The sequence below is a fragment of the Astatotilapia calliptera genome, chromosome 7 (assembly GCF_900246225.1).
Source record: "Astatotilapia calliptera chromosome 7, fAstCal1.2, whole genome shotgun sequence".
NCBI classification, from domain to species: Eukaryota; Metazoa; Chordata; class Actinopteri; order Cichliformes; family Cichlidae; genus Astatotilapia; species Astatotilapia calliptera.
This window is the reverse complement of record NC_039308.1, coordinates 37,060,619-37,084,489: the sequence shown is the minus strand read 5'-3', so window position 1 is coordinate 37,084,489 and position 23,871 is coordinate 37,060,619. Positions and strand designations below refer to the sequence as shown.

The following is a 23,871-nucleotide window of genomic DNA, read 5'->3' as shown; positions in this document are numbered from 1 at the left end:
TAGCTGTTTAATAAACCCATCATCTATCCATTCGCTTACGCTTCTCCTTTTCAGGGTCGCGGGGGGCGCTGGAGCCTATCCCAGCTGTCATAGGGCGAGAGGCGGGGTACACCCTGGACAGGTCGCCAGTCTGTCGCAGGGCCAACACACAGACAGACAACCATTCGCGCTCACATTCACTCGCACAATCACACCGAATGGCAATTTGGATTTTCCAATTAACCTATCCCCACAAGGGTTTAATAAACCCATCTATTAAATTATTTAACTTTTTAAAAAAAATCTTTTTATTCCTTTTTTTCCTCCATCTATTTATTTTTAAGGCATTTTCACTTTGCTTTCAGTGCCAGAAACTTCCAGTCAGTTTATCAGATTCCTGTAGCACTTTTACTTCCACTTTATCAAACAATGGTTTGTTCAAGTCATTGGCATTGGTTGGAAACACCAGATTATTAACTGCAGTTAATTTAATGGATGTTAATAACAGCAGTGGTTTTCTGGAAGTTACACTAAGCTCTTTTGCTATTAGCTCTCTAACATCACCCTATGCTTTCATTTATTCGGGTGTCGTTGTTCCAAAATGGAAATTTGGATTCAGTTTACTCAAAGACGTCAGTACAGAGGTTTTCAAGGCACATGGGGAATGATTTTCGAGTGGACTTTGATTGCAGAGCAGCTTTGCCCTGCGTATTTGGGTTGGCCCTGCATAGGCGTAGCTGAGTTAGGAGAAAAAAAATGTTTTGCTGAGAAATGCAAGCACACTCATGAACAATATAATTTATAGAGAAAATTCAATTACCTGTTTTTAATTTGTTTCTCTCAAATGTTTTTTCAAATCTAAGGGTAAGATGACATGAACCTACATGGCTGTAGGTCTTTTTTCTTTTTAATATATTTTCATTCTTATTGACTTCTGTAATGTACAGGGTGAACCTACAGCCATGGACCTTCTGTTGTTCCCCCATCTACAGGGTGAACCATTTATATTATATATAATAAAATGGGAATGGTTGGTGATATTAAAGTCCTGTTTGTGGCACATTAGTATATGTGAGGGGGCAAACTCCTCAAGATGGGTGGTGACCATGGTGGCAATTTAGAAGGCGGCCCATTTTATTATATATAATATAAATGGCCCACCCTGTAGATGGGGAAAAACAGAAGGTCCATGGCTGTAGGTTCACCCTGTACATTACAGAAGTCAATAAGAATGAAAATATATTAAAAAGAAAAAAGATTGCAAGTCAGCTTTATTCCATGATGCTAGAACATGTATGTGATCTTGAGGAATGAGGCTCCCTGTGCTGCAAATATATTTGCTTCACAAACTCACTGGTTTGCAAAACACAAAACAAGTATTTATTTAACCCTTTAATGCACCCATGTATTTAAATTAGTCTTTCTGAGGTAGCATTAGCAGTAACAGAAGAAGAAGTGGATAGAAACAATAACAGCTGGATAGAGGACATCACAGTCTCTGTGTATTAAAGGCCTTACACCTGCATTACTTTTAAAACCCTCTGGTTGCAAAAAGAAGTATGAATGTATAGAAGAGAAATCAGAAAATAACCCTGTGTTGTTTTGGATTCACGACTTCTCTAATCACTTTCTTGATGTGTTTGTGGTCAGAGTCACTCAATTTAAGCCATTTTGAACACAACTTGGTGTTTAGTCTGTAAATTATGGTCCCACTCAGAGTCAAAATGTAGAATAAAGCAGCTTATGCGTTAGGGTGGGCCCAAGTACAGAGTTTTCGGCTCAGACTCATGGTCATAGCAAGCTAAGATACCCCAAACATTCAGCTTGAAGCGTCAAATCCAGAATATAATTCTAAAATTTGAACACAGTGGGCTGAAACGCATACTTGTCTTAAAACTATTTGGCAGGTTAAGGAAGTATAAAGAAGTAATCCAATCCAAAAAAATGTTCAAATAAATAATGAAATTCCTATTTGCGTACAGCCTGTTTCATTGCATTGTTTCGTAATCAGCCATCCATCCATTTTCTACAAAATCTAATTTATGTGTGTGCAAAAATCATTTTGGTATCTGCTAAAGGCTCAGAGGTGAGGCCCACATTTAATGTCTGAAGTTCTTATGATGAGAAGGTTTGAGAGGAAACGTGCTTTACGCCATGCGTTTGAACTTTGGTTATTTGGACTTGCAGGTGAGAAGTGGAAATGAGTTTCCACCTCTTGTTCAGGCTCTACTTGGTGTGGTCTTGCACCCACTGACACAGCCTGAGGCAGTAAGTCTGTGGACTGACGGTTGAGAAGGACCGACCGGGGTGCCTCAACCTCTTCCACAAATGCTCCAGCCTCTTCTTAAAACTGTAAACTGTGAAAATGTCAATGATGCCGACAAAGTAGCGCTGCTCGGGGCCATCAATGATGTGAAGAGGATTCTTTAAGTTTGGCAGCAAACGTCGGTTTTGGGCTTGGAAGTCTTGCAGCTCAGCCTCAGCGCTTGCTGGCCCAGCATCCTTTGCACATGTTCGAGGAGAGCTGCTCCTTGATGCAGCTTGAGAGTGTGGTGTCTTTAAGCCGCTGTCTGTTTCAGATAAGGATAGGGCAGGGTCCTCGTCCACGACTGCTCCGGGAACTGTGGCTGCATTCATATGGATTGGACTGGAGCCTGGATTCACAGACCTGAAAAGAAAAGCCATACAGATGAGAATGAGTCACTGAAACGGACATCCTAATTGACCCTTTTGTAATCCTTTCAGTCCGGTCTAGACAGATTACAACAGAGTTTAGGGCACCAAGTGAATCCAGACTGAATATACACATTGAATTCCCACGCCATTATACTCATGCATTAATTTCTGAACACCAGGTAACTGATGACTCATTTAGGGTTAAGCCTGGGGCTTGGGTTAGGTTACAGTCTACCATTTTTTATAATATTTATTCAAATTTGAAACAGTTAAAAAGAAAATATGTTAAGAGAATATATAGTCAAAAAATCTGAAAGGTAATATATTTTGGTTTCTGAGAAATGAGCCTAAATAAAAGCAACCCAGAGCAACCCTAAAATTCCACACTGGTTACTGCTGGCCTAATGGGTGTCAAGATGGTAAAGGCAAATATTTCATCCACCACTCCTATAGAAGAATGCACTAAGGCGTGTGGACATGGTTGAAACGACTGCTGGTTGAACATCAGAATGGAAAAAAGGGCTTATTAAATTGACTTGGAACTTGGTGTGGTTGGTGGTGCCAGACAGGATAGTCTGAGTCAGAAATCCTGATCTAATGGAATTTTCACACAAAATGGCAAGGTGCACAGAGAGACAGGGAACCGAATTAAATTTGAGCATGTTTTTTTTTTTTTTGCCTGTCCCGTTTGGCTCTTTTGCCATCAGAATTATTGTCTAAAGGCAAAGAAAGATGCCCAACGGATTTACTTTACCAAACTGACCATCCCAGCCTTGCCGTAATGGTCCATTTGATTCACCTTTTATTGTTTATTTTATTTTCACTTGCTGAATACGGGAAAGACTTGACTGGGGGAAAGAAGGGGAGAAAGAAAGAGGGAAAGAAAAACAGCTGAGAAGAGGGACGGGGGAGAAGGGCAAAAAACAAAAACCAACAGAATGGGCAGAAAAAAAAATACATCTATCGATCACCTGGATCACCTGTTGAGAAAGAAAAAAGAAAACAAGCAGAAGAAAACGAGAGTAATAGAATAAACAACATCACAATGATATATGGGAATATGACAGTAAATACTAAATATTAAACATTATTGTGCAGCACATAAGATCAACAGAACACAGTGGGCTTTGAGGTAGGAGCCAAAAAGGGTGCAGTTTGTGGGTGTGATCACCCGTGTGTACACCTGTGAGCATGGACGTGCTTGTTTTTTTAAAAGGTTCCTTCATGTAATGATCTGCTAGAGGGTGTGGGGGGGCCACAGCCCCGTCCTCCAGGGCATGAAGCAGGTATGGAGGAGATCAAAACTCCAGACATCCAGAGGCCCCCAGAACACAAGAGACCAAGGAAGACCAACAGAGGGGCAGCCGCGCCACTGTCCCAGAAAGAGCTGAGGAGAGTCCCAGATGAGGGCTCACTCAGTAGCCGCGGAGCAGAAGCCAGGGCGGGTTGCAGTGACGTGCCCGTGAGCTCCGACGGCAGCCAGCTGTGCCTGAGTGACCGAGCCCCAGGCCGAGAGGCCGGGGGCACCCCACCTCCAAAGTGGCCCAAGCGAGCCCCAGGCTCCAGGCCCTGATAAGCAGCCGCCAAGGAGTGAGCCGGTGTGTACCCGGACGCCCATCCCCAGACACAACGAACTGATGTCTGAGGGAGTCCGCCACCGGCAGGGGAAGTGGTGGGGGGAGATAGGCCTCCAAACCTTGGAGGGCCTGAGATGTCCCCAGAGAGGTGGCGTCTGATACCCAACCTGACATAAAGACACAGACATACAGGCACACACAGATACAAACATCCATTCCCACTCTCATGCTCTCATATGCACTTACTCCACACTCAACCAACGTGGAGACAGATATAAAGAGACGCTGTACACACGATCACACTCCCCAAGCGTACTCTACAAACCGGGTCTAGGTACCCTTGCCCCTGGAGGGGGGGACTGCACCCAGACCCAGGTAGTGTTACCCTTTTCCCTGCGGTGGGGAGAAGCAGACCGCCCCGACTCCGCAGCAGCAGGGAGGCCCCACACTCCAGACCGCAGTCGGACGACCAAGTCCTCCTTCTAGCCCTCCCGCTTCAGCAGGCCGCAGAGAACGGGGGTGAGAGAAGACTCCAAACCTCCCTCCACCCGCTCATTGTAGTGTTGATGTATGTGTGTTCTAAAGTGCATTTAAAACCCAGGAGGGCATGGAGCTACCTGCCAGAGAGCAGCAGGTAAGCGCATAGCCCCTCCTGCTAGCCCTCAATGTCTACGTGTATTTAAAATTGAGAGGTGGGCATGGAGCTACCTGCCAGAGAGCAGCAGGTAAGCGCATAGCCCCTCCTGCTAGCCCTCAATGTCTACGTGTATTTAAAATTGAGAGGTGGGCAACGACGCCAGGGGTGAGGTGTACACCCTGATGATAATTTGGATTCCGTGTAGCGTGTCCACCCCCAAGATCCTATATGTATGTGTAATGAGAGTGTGAGTAATGTGAATGTCTGAGTTGTGGGATAAAATTGAGGCAGAGGCAGCCAGAAGGGGACAGAGGGGGGGGGATGCCTCCTCTGCACGCTGGTGACACACCCCTACTCCAAGGCCCTGCATGTGTCGGTGGTTGTGGTGGAGCTGGGGTCAGCTCCCCCGCTGACCCCAGTAGGCACCCCCATACTCCGCAACCCGCCAGGGAAAGTGGGCCCAGGCCCATCCAGACTGGGGCCCAGTGCAGCAGCGATTTCTGGGATTTCTGATTAGATGAAAGGTTTTTAAGCAAATCTGAGACCAGAAGTTTTGGTCTAAGTTAACTGATAAATCCGCTTCCCATTTTGCCATAGGAAGTGATATTGATTCATCTGTTTTAGAAAGCATTCTGTATATTTTGGATAGTAATTTGGGGGTTTTAAGAGTAAGAAACTGAACCACACTTGGTGGTGTTTGTAGTTTATTATGGATTTAATTTGTTGATATTCTAAAAATCTTTTCTTGTTGATCCCATATTGTGTAACTAGTCCGTCAAATGAAATAAATTCTGTTCCTTCTAGTATATGTTCTACATATTTGATTCCTTTACCACTCCAATCTGAAAAGTTTATCATATTATTGTTTTGTAATATGTCAGGGTTATTCCAGATAGGTGTACGTTTGCATGGGATTAATGAAGACTCCGTTATTTTTAGAAACTCCCACCATGCTATCAGAGAAGAGCCGATGTTGACGCTTTTGAAGCATTCATGTCGTTGGATGTTTGAGCTGATAAATGGTAGATCTGAAATCTCTAGATTATTGTAAAGTGCTTTTTCTACATCTAGCCAAGGTTCATCTAAGAAGGTATGTTTTAGCCATCCTGAGATAAACTGAAGCCTGTTGGCTAAGAAGTAGTGCTGAAAGTTAGGTAGTTCTAATCCTCCTTTATCCTTGGTCATTTGTAGTGTTTTTAAGCTTATACGTGGGGGCATATTTTTCCAAAGGAATTTGGACATATATGAATCTAGAGATTTGAGCATGTTGGGAAAGAGTGAAAACACAAGCGAAAAATGTAAAATGAGCAGTAGCAGCTATGTTTTAATGATGTTAGAGACTCAAAGCTGAGCACAGAATTAATAAAATTAGGAGGTGGCTAAAGTGGCTTTTTATTTTTTGCCATTTTCCATTGTGGAGGACAAAAAGCTTCAAACGTCTCCAGGCCTTAAACCTCGTTTGTGTAAAAATAAGGCTTTTATGAAAACACTGAATGATAAATTGATTCCTTGAAAAGTTTTAAGTTCAGTACTGAATATTACATAAAACTAGAAACAGTTGCATTTCCTGCGAAAGTGTGAATGCCATGTAGTGAAATCTGCTAAACAGCTGAAGAAGCAGAATTATCTGCTGAACAGAGGTGTAGAAGCTGAAGTGCTTGCTGAAGATGGCTGTATTTGAAAGGGTATACTGCAGAGTGATAAGAAAGCAGTGTGCATGCAAGCAGGGAAGATGTGCGGCAACCCCCACAGGTAGGATTCGAAACTTCGCCACTGGGTCTCACAGCGGCTACTCATCCCAGTAAGCCAAACCAGTTCTACTCCCAAGCAACGATATGATGAGAGAAAAAATGTGCACTGTGCAGAAGAAGCTGAATTGTGCTGAAAAGAGGTGAAGAAGCAGAACTTTGTGCTCAAAAGCAGTGAAGAAACTGAAATTTGTGCTGAAAAGAGGTGAAAAAGCTGAATTTTCAGCAAAAAAGAGATGGAGAAACTGAAAATTCTGCTGAAAAGAGCAGAAGAGGATTAGATTTGTGCTGAAAAGAGGTGGGAAAAGCTGAACTGTCTGCTGAAAAGAGGTGAACCTGTTGAACGTTCTGCTAAAAAGAGATGAGGATACTGAAAGTTCTGCTGAAAACAGGCCAAGAAGCTGAAACTTCTGCTGAAAAGAGGTAAAGAAGCAAAAGTTTCTTCTGAAAAGGTGTAAAGAAGCAGAACTTTGTGCTGAAAAGAGGTAAAGAAGCTGAGGGTTTTGCTGAAAACAGCTGAAGAATCTGGAATTTGTGCTGCAAAGGGGTGAAGAAGCTGAAATTTATGTTGAAAAGAGTTAAAAAGGTTGAACTGTTAACTGAAAAAATTGTTGCCATAAGCAGGATTTGAACCCGGGCCTCACGGCATTCACACAATAAACTATATACACAGTCTCTTTGAATGGCAGAGTTTCTTTGGAAGCTATGCTAATTTCTGTTTTTATAGTTGAGGTCTTGACTAAAAGTTGGCTTTATCAAATCTTTTATATGGTGCTTTGTAGTCAGGGCTTAAACAGCTGCGGTAAAACACACCAAACCCTACCAGCTTTGGAAAAAATGTCAGGAGAGACTGATGACGGAGTTTCCAACAGATTTAGAAACTACTGTTGGGGCTGGTATGCAGAGATTACATACCTAATTAGTTACTAAAAATGCTTTTTAATATTGATTTGGGTTTAGGGTTGGGGCTGGTAAGGCATTTGGTTTACCACTCACATGGTAAACCAAAACGTCATGTTTCTAATGTATTTTAGGTAGAATGATTATATTTTTGATTGCTAAGTCACTAAAAAACATTTTATAAATGCAAACAAATCACCTGAAGAGCAGAGTCCACCACTGAGGACTTACAGACCACAGGTACATCAAAAACACAGAGGCCTCTGTAATCCTGTCACTTAACATACACTAAAGCTGACGTGCATTGCTGTGGAAATATAACTGCTTTTCAGTACTGTCGATTGCTGCTGTGGATTTCAGGCTACTTTCTCATTGCAGCTTTTAATTTTATCAGTGAGAGAATAAGAGTCATCACTTTAGTATAAGGACAGATGAAGCTGTGGGACACAACCACAAAGTAATTAACACATAAAACATCACAGAAAAGCATGAATCCTGGTAATGGTGTCAGCTATTAATGTCAGTTACGTTGCAAGGTCTACAAAGATTCACCACAGAAGTAGTGCAGAAACCCTTGTTGACAAGCACAGAGGTAAGGCATTTAGTGTAGGTGGTCACCTGATCATTAACAAGTTCCTGTCATTAGGTTTTGGGTCATCCACCACCTTTTAAAGATCATCTTCCCTTCATGAGGCAAAATCTTGCATGACATTCCAGACCCAGGGCCACTAATGGTCATTTCATATTTCTTCCATTACCGTATAATCGGATCAATACTCGTCACCTCGGCACCAAGCTTCTTGCTGATGGCCCTTTCCCCCCCCTTCCAGCCTTAAGCATGTCTACAGTCTTGTCCCTGACTCCCTTTGTCAGCTCTTTGGTCTTTATCACAGTGTTGGAGAGGTTGGAATGACAGGGGTGCTTTAGGAACATGACGAATTGAAATTTGGATGAGCCACTCAATGACATGCAAATCAATTTATAATGTTTATGTAATAGGTTTTTTTTTCTGGCTTTTTGGTATTTTTGATATCCTGTCTCTCTCCATTAAAATTAAAGTACCATAAAAGTTAGAATCTGTTAATTTCTTTCTAAGCGAGTAAAGTTATAAATTCAACCAGGAATTAAATCTAACTAACCCTTGTTTATTTTAATTACAAAAAGTTTAATTATTAGTTAGAATATTGGCTCTATATCATCATGCAAACATATGTTCAAGAGAAAAGCAACAAAGAGCTTAGAGGCATATCAGTCAGACTTTACAGGGCTAAATGAAGCAGGCTTTATAGCTTGGGGAAGAAGACCTCAGACACTGACCATGAAGGCCCATTTCTACTAATGGACATCAAAATATTTATTATAATTCTTATTAGGCACGCACATTGATTTGAGAAACCTAAATATACAAATAACAACTCTAATAAACCCAAATAAATGAAATACAGTGGGGCAAAAAAGTATTTAGTCAGCCACCGATTGTGCAAGTTCCCCCACCTAAAATGATGACAGAGGTCAGTAATTTGCACCAGAGGTACACTTCAACTGTGAGAGACAGAATGTGAAAAAAAAATCCATGAATCCACATGGTAGGATTTGTAAAGAATTTATTGGTAAATCAGGGTGGAAAATAAGTATTTGGTCAATAACAAAAATACAACTCAATACTTTGTAACATAACCTTTGTTGGCAATAACAGAGGTCAAACGTTTACTATAGGTCTTTACCAGGTTTGCACACACAGTAGCTGGTATTTTGGCCCATTCCTCCATGCAGATCTTCTCGAGAGCAGTGATGTTTTGGGGCTGTCGCCGAGCAACACGGACTTTCAACTCCCGCCACAGATTTTCTATGGGGTTGAGGTCTGGAGACTGGCTAGGCCACTCCAGGACTTTCAAATGCTTCTTACAGAGCCACTCCTTTGTTGCCCGGGCGGTGTGTTTTGGATCATTGTCATGTTGGAAGACCCAGCCTCGTTTCATCTTCAAAGTTCTCACTGATGGAAGGAGGTTTTGGCTCAAAATCTCACGATACATGGCCCCATTCATTCTGTCCTTAACACGGATCAGTCGTCCTGTCCCCTTGGCAGAAAAACCGCCCCATAGCATGATGTTTCCACCCCCATGCTTCACAGTAGGTATGGTGTTCTTGGGATGCAACTCAGTATTCTTCGTCCTCCAAACACGACGAGTTGAGTTTATACCACAAAGTTCTACTTTGGTTTCATCTGACCACATGACATTCTCCCAATCCTCTGCTGTATCATCCATGTGCTCTCTGGCAAACTTCAGACGGGCCTGGACATGCACTGGCTTCAGCAGCGGAACACGTCTGGCACTGCGGGATTTGATTCCCTGCCGTTGTAGTGTGTTACTGATGGTGACCTTTGTTACTTTGGTCCCAGCTCTCTGCAGGTCATTCACCAGGTCCCCCCGTGTGGTTCTGGGATCTTTGCTCACCGTTCTCATGATCATTTTGACCCCACGGGATGAGATCTTGCGTGGAGCCCCAGATCGAGGGAGATTATCAGTGGTCTTGTATGTCTTCCATTTTCTGATGATTGCTCCCACAGTTGATTTTTTCACACCAAGCTGCTTGCCTATTGTAGATTCACTCTTCCCAGTCTGGTGCAGGTCTACAATACTTTTCCTGGTGTCCTTCGAAAGCTCTTTGGTCTTGGCCATGGCGGAGTTTGGAGTCTGACTGTTTGAGGCTGTGGACAGGTGTCTTTTATACAGATGATGAGTTCAAACAGGTGCCATTCATACAGGTAACGAGTGGGGGACAGAAAAGCTTCTTACAGAAGACGTTACAGGTCTGTGAGAGCCAGAGATTTTCCTTGTTTGAGGTGACCAAATACTTATTTTCCACCCTGATTTACCAATAAATGCTTTACAAATCCTACCATGTGAATTCATTGATTTGTTTTTCACATTCTGTCTCTCACAGTTGAAGTGTACCTCTGGTGCAAATTACTGACCTCTGTCATCATTTTAGGTGGGGGAACTTGCACAATCGGTGGCTGACTAAATACTTTTTTGCCCCACTGTATAACAGTTAGATACATATCAAGGGGTAGCTAAATAGTTTGCATGCAATTCAAATACAAAATATTCAGTGTAAATATTTGAGCTCCACATGCATTATATTATTCTGTGATTCAGGGCTTGTGCTTGAATTGAAGCCAGATATCAAGCATATCGTGGGCCAAAAACAAAAAGGCAACCATGACTCAGTGTCTGAATTTTATATTCGCCTGAAGCTGTGTCTACAGTCTGTAACTGAACAAAACCAGTAATGACTCAGTTTTCTTCTAATTTAAAACAGAGTGAAAAAAAAAAAACTTAAGTGGAGGAATTCTGCAACAGGACCCTATGCAGGAAGCTTAGTCTGGGAGCCCAGCCCACTGCTCTGGATGTGAGTGAGTGATGAAGCAGCATGCGTCACACACTAATGGAAATTACAATTTCTGGCTTAGGACGAGGTGTCTGATGCTCCTGATGTTCCACTTTTATTTTAGGAATGAAAAAAAAAAACATTCGGCCAGCGAGTTGTTTCTGATTGTTTTCTCTTATTTTGTCTTTAGTGCTCCATCTGCTGAGTTAACCTTGTTAATACAGCAGCTGGATTTTAAAACACGTTTGTGTTTGTGTTTTTGTGTTCGTGTTCATTTGGAGCTTTTGTTTCATACACCTTAAAGATCATAATGATGTCATGCTGTGCTTTCACTTTCTCCATGCTTGCATGTTGTCATGACTGCAGGTATTTGTTATTGTATGGATGAATCTGGTGTTAAGAGATTTATCTATATTTATTGTAATGTCAGCAAAGAAACAAACCAAACCCAGTCTGCTGGTGAGGCTCTCTGTACTTTCTGTGGTTGTTAGTTCAAAGAGCACTGGCTGAGACAGAAGTCTCAGGTTTCCTAAAACAGTGATGCAGTGCAATTCTCACAACGCGTTACCCAACATTTTAACAGCCATGTTTAAAAAATGTTTAATTTGCAACTCACATGGCAGAAATTCTGTGCATTTAGGCACGTAAACCTTTTGAAGATTAAACCAAGCATCAGGATAGGGAATTTGAATGAGGCAGTGCCATTAGTGCCAGACCGGCTGATCTGAGAGTTTCAGAAACTGCTTAGCTGCTGAGATTTTCCCGTACAACCATATCTAGAGTTTACAGAGAATAGTCTGAGAAGAGAGAGAAAATATCAAGTGCCAGGCAGTTCTCTGGATAAACATGTCCTGTTAATGAGGCTGACAAAAGAGAATTGCCAGACTGCTTTGACCTGATAGGAAGGCAACAAAAAAAAAAAAAAAAACCCCAAATAAACAAAACAAAAAAAACCCCCTCTCTGAACACACATGTTGAATCTTGAAGCAGATGCAGCAGCAGGAGAGCACACCAGGTTTCATGCTTGGATAGAAAAACGTTGCGTGGTTCGATGAAGTTTGGTTTCTGCTGTGACATTTGGATTGAAGCTGCAGCAACTGTGTGATGTGTGATGTCAATATGGACCAAAGTCTCAGAGGAATGTTTCTAACACCTTGTTGAATCATGAAGAATTGAAGCAGTTCATCACTTTTCAGTGTTTTAAAATTGCTGGAATCCTCCCAAAATTAATACGCAATCAGAACTCTCTAAATGCAACAAAAATGAAAATCAGGGTACTAAAACGTACTTTTTTGCTCTTACGATGAGCGTAGCAAAGGAGAGGCCCTGGTGGCGCTCGTCATGGTGTAGGGGCTGATGAGCCAGGAGAAGGCTGTAGTCCAACACGTTGAGCTGGCGAAGGAAGTGTGTGTCAATTTCCACCTGTCGCAGGAGCCAGGAACGCTGCTGGTCTAAACAATTAAACAACGCACAGCTCGAAAAACACAATACTGACACAAAAACTGGTATTTAATTGTTACTCCGGCACATGGACATGACATTTGCAGTGAGATACTGCAGTGACAGGCCTGGAAGAAGGTGCAATAATGCTACCTTTTGAACTTATACCCTGAATACATAAATGCTCTTACCCAGAGTGATGAACTGGCCCTCGAAGTTGAGGTCTTTGAGAACCACGATGATGTGGCTTCCCTCTGGTGCAGGCTCTGTCCAGCGACTCACCTCACAGCCCTTAATGTCATACCTGACAACACAAAAAAGGCATAACTGGATGTTTTCAAGGTTCTGCTAGAGGCTTGGACCATCGAAACGTGACCCAAAAGTTCCAGGAACAAGGTTCACCTGGTATAGGTGAACCCAATCCCTGGTACATAATGCATAGAAGGCACTACAAAGTAAATGTCTAAAAAGTGCAAGCGTGAAAAAAAAGTCACAAGAGAGTCACGGACAGCACCTGTCGCATCAGCATCCAAAGCCATGCAAGCATGTGCTAGTCTGTTTGTAAGAGATCGGAAGGTTTGCAGTTCCTGAGCAATAGTCAACTTCAACTTGTCGCATATGGATGCTTGTAAAGGACATCCTTCCAAGCTTACCTGGCATTGATGCGATCATCTGGATAAAACACACTTTGCATGACAATGAAGAACTTCTGGAACAGATAAATGGGAAAAAGTACTTTATAATCCTTTGTTTCACATTGTAATTCTCAACAGAACTGAACAGGCGTAAAATGTATCTGTACCTTTCGTCTTTGTGGGATTTGGATCCTGTGAACACCTAAAAACAAGCAACCAGTTACTTAATTGAGACATTTATTTTAAGTGGGATTTATTTTAAGTGGGATGTGGGATTTGCAACATAAAACCTCTTACTCTAAAACCTACTCTACGGTTTATTGCAAATGAGAACTCGCTGTCACCTGTTCAATTCAGTTTAATTCAGTTTTATTTATACAGCCCCAAATCACAATAAGGTGCTTTATTTTGTAAGGTAGACCCTACAATAATACATACAGAGAAAAACCCAACGATCATATGGATTATCCTTGCTCCCCTATGAGCAAGCAGTTTGGCGACAGTGGGAACGAAAAACATCTTTTTAACAGGAAGAAACCTCCAGCAGAACCAGGCTCAGGGAGGGGCGGCCATCTGTGGTGACCGGGTGGGGTGAGAGGAGGAAAGACATGCAGTGGAAGAGAGCCAGAGGTAACAGGAGATAAAGACAAAACCACCATGAGATGCAAATCACAACTCTAGGTAAAACAGAAAGAGAGTCCACCAGAAATACACGTACGATAACATCCAATACTTGTGATACTTAGACATACCAGGACAGTGGTGTAGCTTCCCTATGGAGGCTGAGGTTTATGATCCCTTGGTTCACCACCTTAGTCTGCCAATCCGAGGGCACTGTCCTTGTTTTCCATGTTTTGTGTTGGTGCATGGAATTGGTGACAAGTCGCATTCATCCGAGGGATTGTTCATAAAAATGTGTTTGTCATAATCTGTTCTTCAATTATTCACTGAAGTTCTGTACTGCAGTATTATTAAAGTTTAAGTTACTCATACAAGTAAAAAGAGCCAATGTTACACGAGTAATAACACATGGATTGTTCTTCTCATTCGCCTTTCAGGGCTCCATACATTTCCCCTCTGAGCGTTCAGTCTAGGTCGATCATTGAAGGCTGACATTTCTCTCAGTTTTGGTGTTTTCACTAGTTACAAAAATCGTTTTGGTTTTTTTTTAAGTTTCATTTTTAATCACTTTCTCTTTTATTTTGAAATTGCTTTCATTATTTTATTTTCCAGGCACTTCTTACTGGCTATGTTTGCATAGAAAAGTGCTTGATATTTAAAATTATGAACAAAGAGGTCCTACCCAAAAACGAAGTTCCTTTCATTTCTCATAAGATCCTAAAACAATAAGAAGCTAGCTGACCTCTTTTGTTAATACAAGTTAAAAGCAGCACAATAATGGAAACTAGTGGGCTCAACAGATGATAAATATCGTATTTATGAAGCCAATTAATCACAAACCTAAGATAAGATACAAATTTTTAACACGTGTGCAATCAGATACATGGACAAAAGAGGATAAAACTAATATTGGAAAAATCAGAAGAGGTCAAACACATGATACGCTGAAAGTGACAGCTACTGCAGACAAAGCAGCACAGTACGAGTGAAAGGAAAAGGATTCACAGGACTTTGTGTAAACTTTAAGAGCTTTGCTCCATAACACTGGAAAACAAACTTCTATAAACCTTTTTTTAACCAGAAAAGAAGGGCAGCAAAAATCACAGCTGTTTAAGCTGACAGTTCCAGTAATCACAATGTTCAGTAATAAAGTACTTTTCAAATTGAAGCTAACAGGGGAAAAATCAATAAAGTTGATTCTACTAATTCATAATTGTACTCATTTTCATTCACTACAGACAGACTTCACACCTTCTTACTGTCTGCACGCTGAAGGGATTTTATGCCCCTTGCAATACGCCACACCACTTTCTGTGGAGTTGCTGGGTTGGTTTTGGTTTTGTTCGTGCTGATCTGTTGTCTCGAACGTAATCTGCTCCAGAGCATGTTAGGCATGCATCAGCAGCAAGATAAGACGGGAACCAGTGATCAAAACCAGCCAAGTTTAAACCTGAAGTGACTTCCTACACACGTCTTCTGCATAGCACGGGCCTCTGCTTTTCACTCGCCCACTGTTTGGTGTATTTATAATAGGGAGCTAATTTCTGTTGCTTTTCACTCACCCACTGTTTGGTGTATTTATTATAGGGAGCTAATTTCTGTTGTTTAATTGTTGCTGCAATTTCAACGAGGTAAAAATCAAACTGCAACAGAGAAAAATGTGTCATTGTGAAGGTAAAAGGCTTTCGGTGGAATTTCCCCTGCAGAGTTTGTTTAACATTGCACTGAAAAAAGGGATCATTCATCAGAAAGCTGTAGGTGTGCTGCAAGTGTTTTCTGCTCTGATAGGACTACCACAGAGATATTATGCCTGTGCCAAGATATACAAAGGACGAGTGCAGGGTAAATGTCATCCAAGATGGCATTTTATTATTTGTGTATCATGGCACAGGTGTGAAAGTGCTGTGGTAGGCCCCGGGGCAGGTTTATTTTTGACTAGTAAAGCGCTATATAAATACAGGCCATTTACCATTATTCTGTAGCAATTACACAAGAATATCCAGTAATGTCCCTGCCTACAATTAAACACATTCACTTACCGAAAATCGGGGGCAAGCCTTTTACCACAAACTTAGTCACTGCTCGGTGACATTCGTCTATCCTGGCCTAAAAGGAGACGCTACCGGTAGACTGCAGTGAGAACTGCCAGCATCTGAGCCAGCCAGACTCTGGACTCTTGGACTCTTAAAATGTGCCCACTATACTGTAACACTGTGAACAGAAGCATCCAGTCTAATGTGGAGGGTTGACCGGACCCTGGGGATTGTGAGTGATGTACAGAGATATTTCTCAGTCTGTGTGTGTGGTACCTAAAAACTTGACCAGCAGTGAATGTGGGTATTTCCTCAGGTGCTCCATGTAGATCTTCAGGTTGCCCAGAAGGAACTTAATTTCCCTTTTGTTCTGAGTCTTTAAGAAGAAGCGTTTATCATTCCTAAAAGTTGAAAAACACGGTGTCAGTATATCTCTCTCTTATCAGTGACCAGAGATGGGCAGTAACACATTACTTGTAACAGCACATAAAATAATTTTTTGTGTGTGTTTACCAGAGGTGTGGAGTCGAGTCACATGACTTGGACTCGAGTCAGACTCGAGTCATTAATTTTATGACTTTAGACTTGACTTGAAAAAATGTTCTAAGACTTGTGACTTGACTTGGACTTTTACACCAATGACTTGGGACTTGAATTGGACTTGAACCGGTTTACTTGAAAAGACTTGATATTTTACCCCAAATATAAAATTTAACATGCATATTATATTGAGATTGAAAATGTGACGTCATTCACGGGTAGAACCGCAAAGGATTCTGGGAACTCGTGGCAAGCGGTACTAGCGCACGCAGGCTTTCAATTAAAATCAGTTATACAGCGATAAAAAGAAACACAAAAATGTCAAGAAGCCGTTGTATTATTAACTGCAATAGCCGGTCGCATGACAGCCACGGGAAGCCGACGGGTAAAGAGATCGGTTGTTATCGGATTACGTCGTTGAAGAGAAATTGTTCAAGCCATGTTTCCGAAGTAACAAAGACGACGGATGGCCTGGATTGCAGCCATTCAAAGACCAAATATAACGTCCCAGAACACTCCAGCTCACAGGTTAGTCTGCTCCAAGCATTTACACGAAGGTCAGTGTTTTTTAGTACTTAATACGTCATTTTCATAACATAATTAGTGATATAGGTTACAAGCAAGTCTGGCGCTGAACAGAAATTGTCGCGCTATGCTCCTTTGTTTATTGTGCATAAATAGTGAATTGTCCTGACACAATATTGCGTTTCGCTTCTGTTATTATGGTACACTGACAAAAACATATACTTTTATTCACAGGATAAAACTGGTTTTTTGTATCACTAATTGCCCAGTACGATTACAGCATACAATATTGTTGTCACTGCTACATTTCTGTGATGGGTACCAGAAATTATTTCCACTACTAATTAATTACCGTTGAGCTCAAAGGTCCTATTAATAAACAGTTAAGGAATGTGTATTTATGACGACAATTTGTGAGACTGGTAAAATTATGATACATACGATGGTCTTTCGTTCTACACAGTGCATTTCAAGGTCCTGCACCCATCTGTCGGTAAACTGTACCTGGGCTTGTTGCAGTGACCTGAAGTTACTAAACTTCATGAGTGTATGCACTCACTCCAAGAACCGTATGATTATAAATATGCATATAAATATGCTAAGATGAGATAGCTGACTTCATCTAACTAGCAAATCTTGTCCAGGCTACGTTGGTGATACAGTTTTTTTTAATGTGTATGATATTTTTGTCATGCGATTTTAAAGCTGGTCCTACAACCGCATCCAAGAATAACATGCAGCGTATCTCAGAACTGTCGGTGAAAATTATTCTTGGAGCTAGGTTTAATTGAGCTGCATTTTAAAGAGGTGCAATTTCACAATTTGTGTATATTTTCTAAGTTCACTATTTTGTCATGTGTTGAGAAAAACACAGATTTTAAAATTACATGGTCTAATATTTACATTTAGCATAACTGCAACATTATTTTTTCGTTTTTTTTTTTAAAGACTCGAAAGGACTTGAAATTCAAAGTTTCAGACTTGTGACTTGACTCGGACTTTTACACCAGTGACTTGAGACTCGACTCTGACTTGCCTGACATTACTTGAGACTTGACTTGAGACTTGAGGATAAAGACTTGAGACTTACTTGAGACTTGCAAAACAATGACTTGGTCCCACCTCTGGTGTTTACACTCACTCTTTCAAATAGATGCAAGTAAATCGCATTACAGTAACGCGTTACTTGTAACGCGTTACTGTAATCCGATGACTTTTTTCAAGTAACGAGTAAAGTAAGGGATTACTATGACAAAAACGGTAATTAGATTACCGTTACTTTCCCGCTGCGTTACTGCGTTACTAAAACTGTGATTTTTTTGTGAGAATGTCTCATGACAGTGACGTAGGCAAGTGCGGCGTTCGTGACAACAGCTGTGTGCAGATCAACAGTGGATAATATATCGAGTGCGGGAGAGAGTATGACCGTGCAGCGTTTAAAGCGTGGAAGTACTGACCTCACTTTAAGTTTGATTCCATAAAAAGTGACAAAAACATTACCGTCCAATGTGCGTGGGAAGAAAACTTCTTTTTACAGTGAAAAAAACCCTAAACTTCCAAGCAAGCACCGAGTGCGCAACGACGTAATGAGAAATTCACAGAGAAACTCGCGGATTCTTCCACTGACCGCCGCGGCACACCTGCACCAGGGTAAACCTCCGCCTACCGCACTCCTGCTTTACAGGTGAAAATAGAGCAACAGGACTGCTAGTCTTTGACTTTATTTATTGTGTGGATGCTTTAAGCACACATATTGAGTTCCTCTTGATACTTCCGTACACTTTTTGGCACTTAACTACTTCCACAATTTTCAGCCGATTTTCACTGTTCAAATTTTAAACTATTCTGCTACTTCTGCTAATGTGTGCTATGTCTTTTGGTATTTTTCACTATTATACTTTTTAAAATATTAAGCTTAATTTGTCCCATTGAAATGAATGGGAAACTTCTGCAATTCTGCTAAAATGTTCTTGTTTTTGAAACTTAACTACTTCCTCATATTTTCACGTAGAACAACCATTCAAACTTTAAATTGTTCTCAAATTATTGGGCTATTCAGGTATAAATCAGCTTTTTCAAATATTTTACCGTTTTACTTTTATGCCTCTTAACGTTTTCAGTTGCAAAATTGTGATTTTTCACAAAATACATGCGTTGTTATGGTTGCTATTGCACTTGGCTTCCAGTGTGCCACTGAAGGTTTTGCAGTCTTCTCTTCATGTCCGAACAACTTCTTGCTACTTGCTCAATTTTCACTCAACTTCCACAAATTATACATCAAAACGTAGGTATTTTTGCTGGCTTTCCGAAAATGTCACTATCATTGTTGTGGGATTTATAGAATTTTGGCAAATCTCCTCAGACCAACACAAAGTCGCAAAACTCTCCATAGAAAGTCAATGGAGAGTTTGTTCAAAATCACCGCTTGATTTCTGTAATGAGAGGCATATTCGAATCGTCATATCTCCTTAATGAAGCAAAGTTAAGACATAAGGCTTGTCCCAGTATATCTTCAGACACTCCTGACGCTCACAATTCAAGAATTATTTTCTCACCTATTACCGTTCTGAAATGAGTTAGACTTGTTTGAGGGTAGGAAATTCGTCCTTCGCTCAGATTTCTTCAGATTTCAAACTCTGGAAATGAACCACTTATTTCTCTCGTCATATCTTTTTAATGAATTTCCACAGAGACCTGAAAATTTCCATGATTGTTCACCAAAGCCTGCTGTCTCTTACAGAGAAAGAATGATATTGATACTCCAAATAGATTTAGAGTTAGAAAGCGTTGTTTGAGGGCAAGTCAAGGCAGTTTTTGCTTTGCTCTGCTCAGTTATGGTGCATTAGAAGTCAAATATCTTTAATAATTCATATTTTAATGATAAATTGTCAACACTTTAAGATTCCCCCATCTCTTCTGAACAAAACGGTGTAAGAATGACCGTTCTAGCCCCTACGGTTAGGAAATTATGGTCATTTGTTTGAGGGGAGTCGTCATTATGAGAAATAGACTGCAAAAATCCTGTCTCTCTGTGCTGCGTGCAGCTGTTTTGCGGGAAAAAGTGCACAGGCTCTCTGATTGGTGGATTCAAATTCAGCAGCTCCCAGGCTGCTTGACTGAGCTAGAAACTTACTTCTCTCCCTCTGTGTGTGTGTGAGTGTGTGTGTGTGACAGAGAGGGAGAGAGAGAGAGAAAGAAAGTCTTTTAATGGGATGATCCCATTGTAAGATTCAAATTCAACATATTTAGACTGGTTGACTGAATTGGATCTTGTGTGTGTGTCTCTGTTATATTTTTTTTTGCCGATTTTTTTCATTTAACAAGCATATTCGAGGGACCCTCAGCATGTTCAGCATTTTTTCAGCTGTCCATTTTGCTTTTCCAATTTTTCTGTATAAGATATTACTATTGTGCTAAATCATACTATTTCTGCTATTTTATAAGATTTGTGCTAAATATAGTATTTCTGACAAATATAGTCCATCCATCCATCCATTCGCTTCCGCTTATCCTTTTCAGGGTCGCGGGGGGTGCCGGAGCCCATCCCAGCTGCCATAGGGCGAAGGGCGGGGTACACCCTGGACAGGTCGCCAGTCTGTCGCAGGGCCAACACACAGGATTTTTATAGGATATTTATATTGCTTAATATAGTATTTCTGCTTTTTATAGTATTTGTGCTAAAACATAGTATTTCTACTAAATGTAGTATTTATGCTTAATCATACTATTTCTGCTTTTTATAAGATTTGTGCTTAATATAGTATATCTGCTAAATTTTAGTAATTCTGCTTTTTATAGTATTTGTGCTAAAATATAGTATTTCTACTAAATGTAGTATTTATGCTTAAGCATACTATTTCCATATATTACTGCCAGTTCCCCAGGCAGCCAATCCTCTGTGAGGCCTGAGACATTCAAATTTACATATCAGGGTCTCCACGGCTTCCCAGCCAGCCAATCATATATGTGGGCTGAGGCATTCAAATTTGCATATTGGGGCCTTCGTGGCTTCTAAACCAACCCGTCATCCATATCATATATCTCTAAAAATTCATATTTTAATGATAAATTGTCAACACTTGACGATTGCCCCATCTCTTCTGAACAAAACTGTGTAAAAATGACAGTTCTTGCCCCTACGGTTAGGAAATTATGGTCATTTGTTTGAGGGGAATCCTCACTATGAGAAATAGACTACAAAAATCCTGTCTCTGTGCTGCGTGTGTGCACCTGTTTTGGCGGGAAAAGTTTATAGCCTCTCTGATTGGTGGATTCAAATTTACCAGCTCCCAGGCTGCTTGACTGACCTAGAAACTTGCTTCTCTCCCTGTGTGTGTGTGTGTGTGTGTGTGTGTGAGAGACAGAGACAGAGAGAGAGAGAGAGAGAGAGAGAGAGAGAGAGAGAGAAAGTCCCTCTTTAGGGCAGCATCTCATTGTTTGACTGGCATAGACCCTGTGTGTGTGTCTCTCTCTTTACATTTCTGTATTTATTTATTTGTATTTCTTTTTTCCCCCACAGTTGAACAATAATTAGTTTTGAGACAGCTTAACCATGTTCTGTTTTTTTCTCAGCTTGTCATTTTAGTTTTCCAGTATTTTCACTTAAGTTATAACTATTCTGCTCAATCATAGTATTTGTTCTAAATCATTGTTATTATGCTATATTGTAGTATTTCTGCTAAATCATACTATTTCTACTATATTATATTTTTCTTTCTAAATATAGCATTTCTGCTATATAATTGTATTTCTGCTATCTTATAATATTTGTGCTAAACCAGAGTATTTGTGCTGAATCATAGTATTTCTGCCAAATTATAGTATTTCTGCCAAATTATAGTATTTGTGCTAAAACATAGTATTAATTTAAAATTACAATATTCATAGTTCATCACAGTGTCTCTGGTAAAACACAGTATTTCTGCTATGTTGTACTATTTTTCTAAATCATAGTGTTTCTGTAATGTTTAAGTATTTTTGGCTAAATATATTCTTTCTGTTTTCTTATACTATTTCTCCTAAATTCTTGTAGTTTTGAGAAGTTGTCATGTTTCTGGTAAGTTACAATATTTCTGCTAAGTTCTGCTATGCTATTGTATTTCTGCCAAGTATTATGTTTCCTCTAAGATATTGCAGTTCTGCTAAGTTATTACATTTTAGCAAAGTTCCTTTGCTTCTGCAAAGTTTTTACAATTTCTGCAACTTTTCAGCTTTTTCAGCTAGTTTTTGCATACAGCTTCAGCTTTAAAGCATCCACACTGCATTTTCGCAGGAAATGCAAATTTTTCTAGTTTTCTGCTGTGTTTTACTTGCATCTATTTGAAAAAGTGAGTGTAAACATACAAAAAAATTATTTTATGTGCTGGAATGTGCAGAAAATAAGTTTAAATATTAAACAATTTTCTTCCAGTCAGAGAATGTTGCATATAATTACATTTTTGCTTGATGCATGAAGTTAAAAGATTAAAACTAATAAAACAAGTTTTAAAAAGAGACTTTTCCATTTGATTACATTTTGTATGATGGATTATGCAGAAAAAGTAGAATTGGGCTGAAAGATCTATCACTTTATCACCTATTCAGGTTGTAAATCGTGTTTTTAAAAAGTAACTAAGTAACTAAGTAATTAATTACCTTTGAAAATAAGTAATCAGTAAAGTAACGGGATTACTTTTTTGGGGAAGTAATCAGTAATTAGTTACTGATTACTTTTTTCAAGTAACTTGACCAACACTGTCAGTGACACACGTGGACTCAAAAAACACAATGTTTTTTTGAGTTGAGTTGAACATCTATCAGAATTTGAAAAGAATAAGAATTTTAACAATCTAATTCATCTAACTTTGCTTATATAATTTAAAATAATGAAATCCAAATACAAGTTATGAAGGTGATGCGAGAGTCTGTAACCAACAAGAACATTTACACTATTATTTACAGTATTATCATATTGTTAATATGATAATAATGGCTGTACATCTCTCTGGAAGCTCTTAAGACGAGCTGGAAAGCTTACCAGAGGGCAGTAAAGACCGCCAAAAACTCCTTTTTTTCTCACCTTATTGCTGTTAATTCACATAACCCTCGTGCTTTGTATAATACCATAAATTCTGTACTGAATACAGAGGATCATGTTCTTTTGCAGTCTTCTGAGGTTATGTGTAATAAGTTTCTTAATTTCTTTGTGGATAAGGTTGCCAGTTTCAGACCCTCCACTTTATCTTCTGGTGACCCGGCTGTGGATGTTCCCTGTTCAAATTTGTGTATTGCTTTCCAACCAATTGTTCTACCTTAACTAGAGGAGGTTGTGTTAAATGCTAAACCGCGTGGTTCTCCGAATGATGTTGTTCATCCCCGTTTTCTCAAAAAGGTGTTTCCTACTGTTAGACCACATATTCTGAACATAATTAATACCAGCCTCTTGTCAGATCAAGTACCAAGCGAGTTTAAGCATGCAGTTATTCATCCCTTACTTAGGAAGCCAGGCTCAGATATTTCAGTTATGTCAAACTTCAGACCCATCTCTAAACTTCCTTTTCTGAGTAAGATCTTGGAAAAGATTGTTCACGCTCAGCTGATGGATTATCTAAATAACTCTCAAATGTTTGACATTTTTCTTTAAGCCATTTCACAACACAGAGACAGCTCTCATAAAGGTTATGAATGACACTCTGGTAGCGATGGACTGTGATAAACATGTAGTGCTTATATTACTGGATATGACTGCTGCATTCAACACAGTGGACCACAACCTGCTGATCTCTTAATTCCAGCATTGTGTGGGCATTTCTGGCTTGGCTGTCCTGTGAATAAAATCATATCTCTCAAACGGGAGCTTCTGTGTTAAGTTGGGCTCGTCATCGTCCTCTGTGGCCCCTCTGTTGTGGGGTGTACCACAGGGATCTATTCTTGGGCCATAACTGTTTTCGTTGTATCTCCTGCCACTGGGAGCGATCTTTCGAAAACACAAAGTCTCATTTCATCTATATGCTGATGATTGCCAGCTTTATTTTCCTTTCAGTCATTCTGATAGCTCCCCAATTAAATCAAATCAAATCAAATCACTTTTTATTGTCACATCACATGTGCAGGCACACTGGCACAGCACATGCGAGTGAAATTCTTGTGTGCGAGCCCCACAAGCAACAGAGATGTGCAAACACAACA

The 23,871-nt window shown here is 40.3% G+C and overlaps 1 protein-coding gene across 3 annotated transcripts in view; it reads right to left on the bottom strand.

The window, feature by feature from the left end:
• Positions 1-1,106: 1,106 nt before the first annotated feature.
• pip5kl1 (phosphatidylinositol-4-phosphate 5-kinase-like 1) overlaps positions 1,107-23,871 on the bottom strand; it is a 59,200-nt gene continuing 36,435 nt past the window's right edge. For all 3 annotated transcript variants that reach the window (XM_026174584.1, XM_026174583.1, XM_026174585.1), the window contains exons 5-10: positions 15,916-16,040; positions 13,153-13,187; positions 13,004-13,059; positions 12,542-12,654; positions 12,199-12,361; positions 1,107-2,647 (exon numbers count right to left, since the gene is read on the bottom strand). In XM_026174584.1, coding sequence (XP_026030369.1) covers positions 2,206-2,647; positions 12,199-12,361; positions 12,542-12,654; positions 13,004-13,059; positions 13,153-13,187; positions 15,916-16,040 — 934 coding nt within the window. In that variant the 3' untranslated portion in view covers positions 1,107-2,205. The remainder of the gene's footprint in view (positions 2,648-12,198; positions 12,362-12,541; positions 12,655-13,003; positions 13,060-13,152; positions 13,188-15,915; positions 16,041-23,871) is intronic.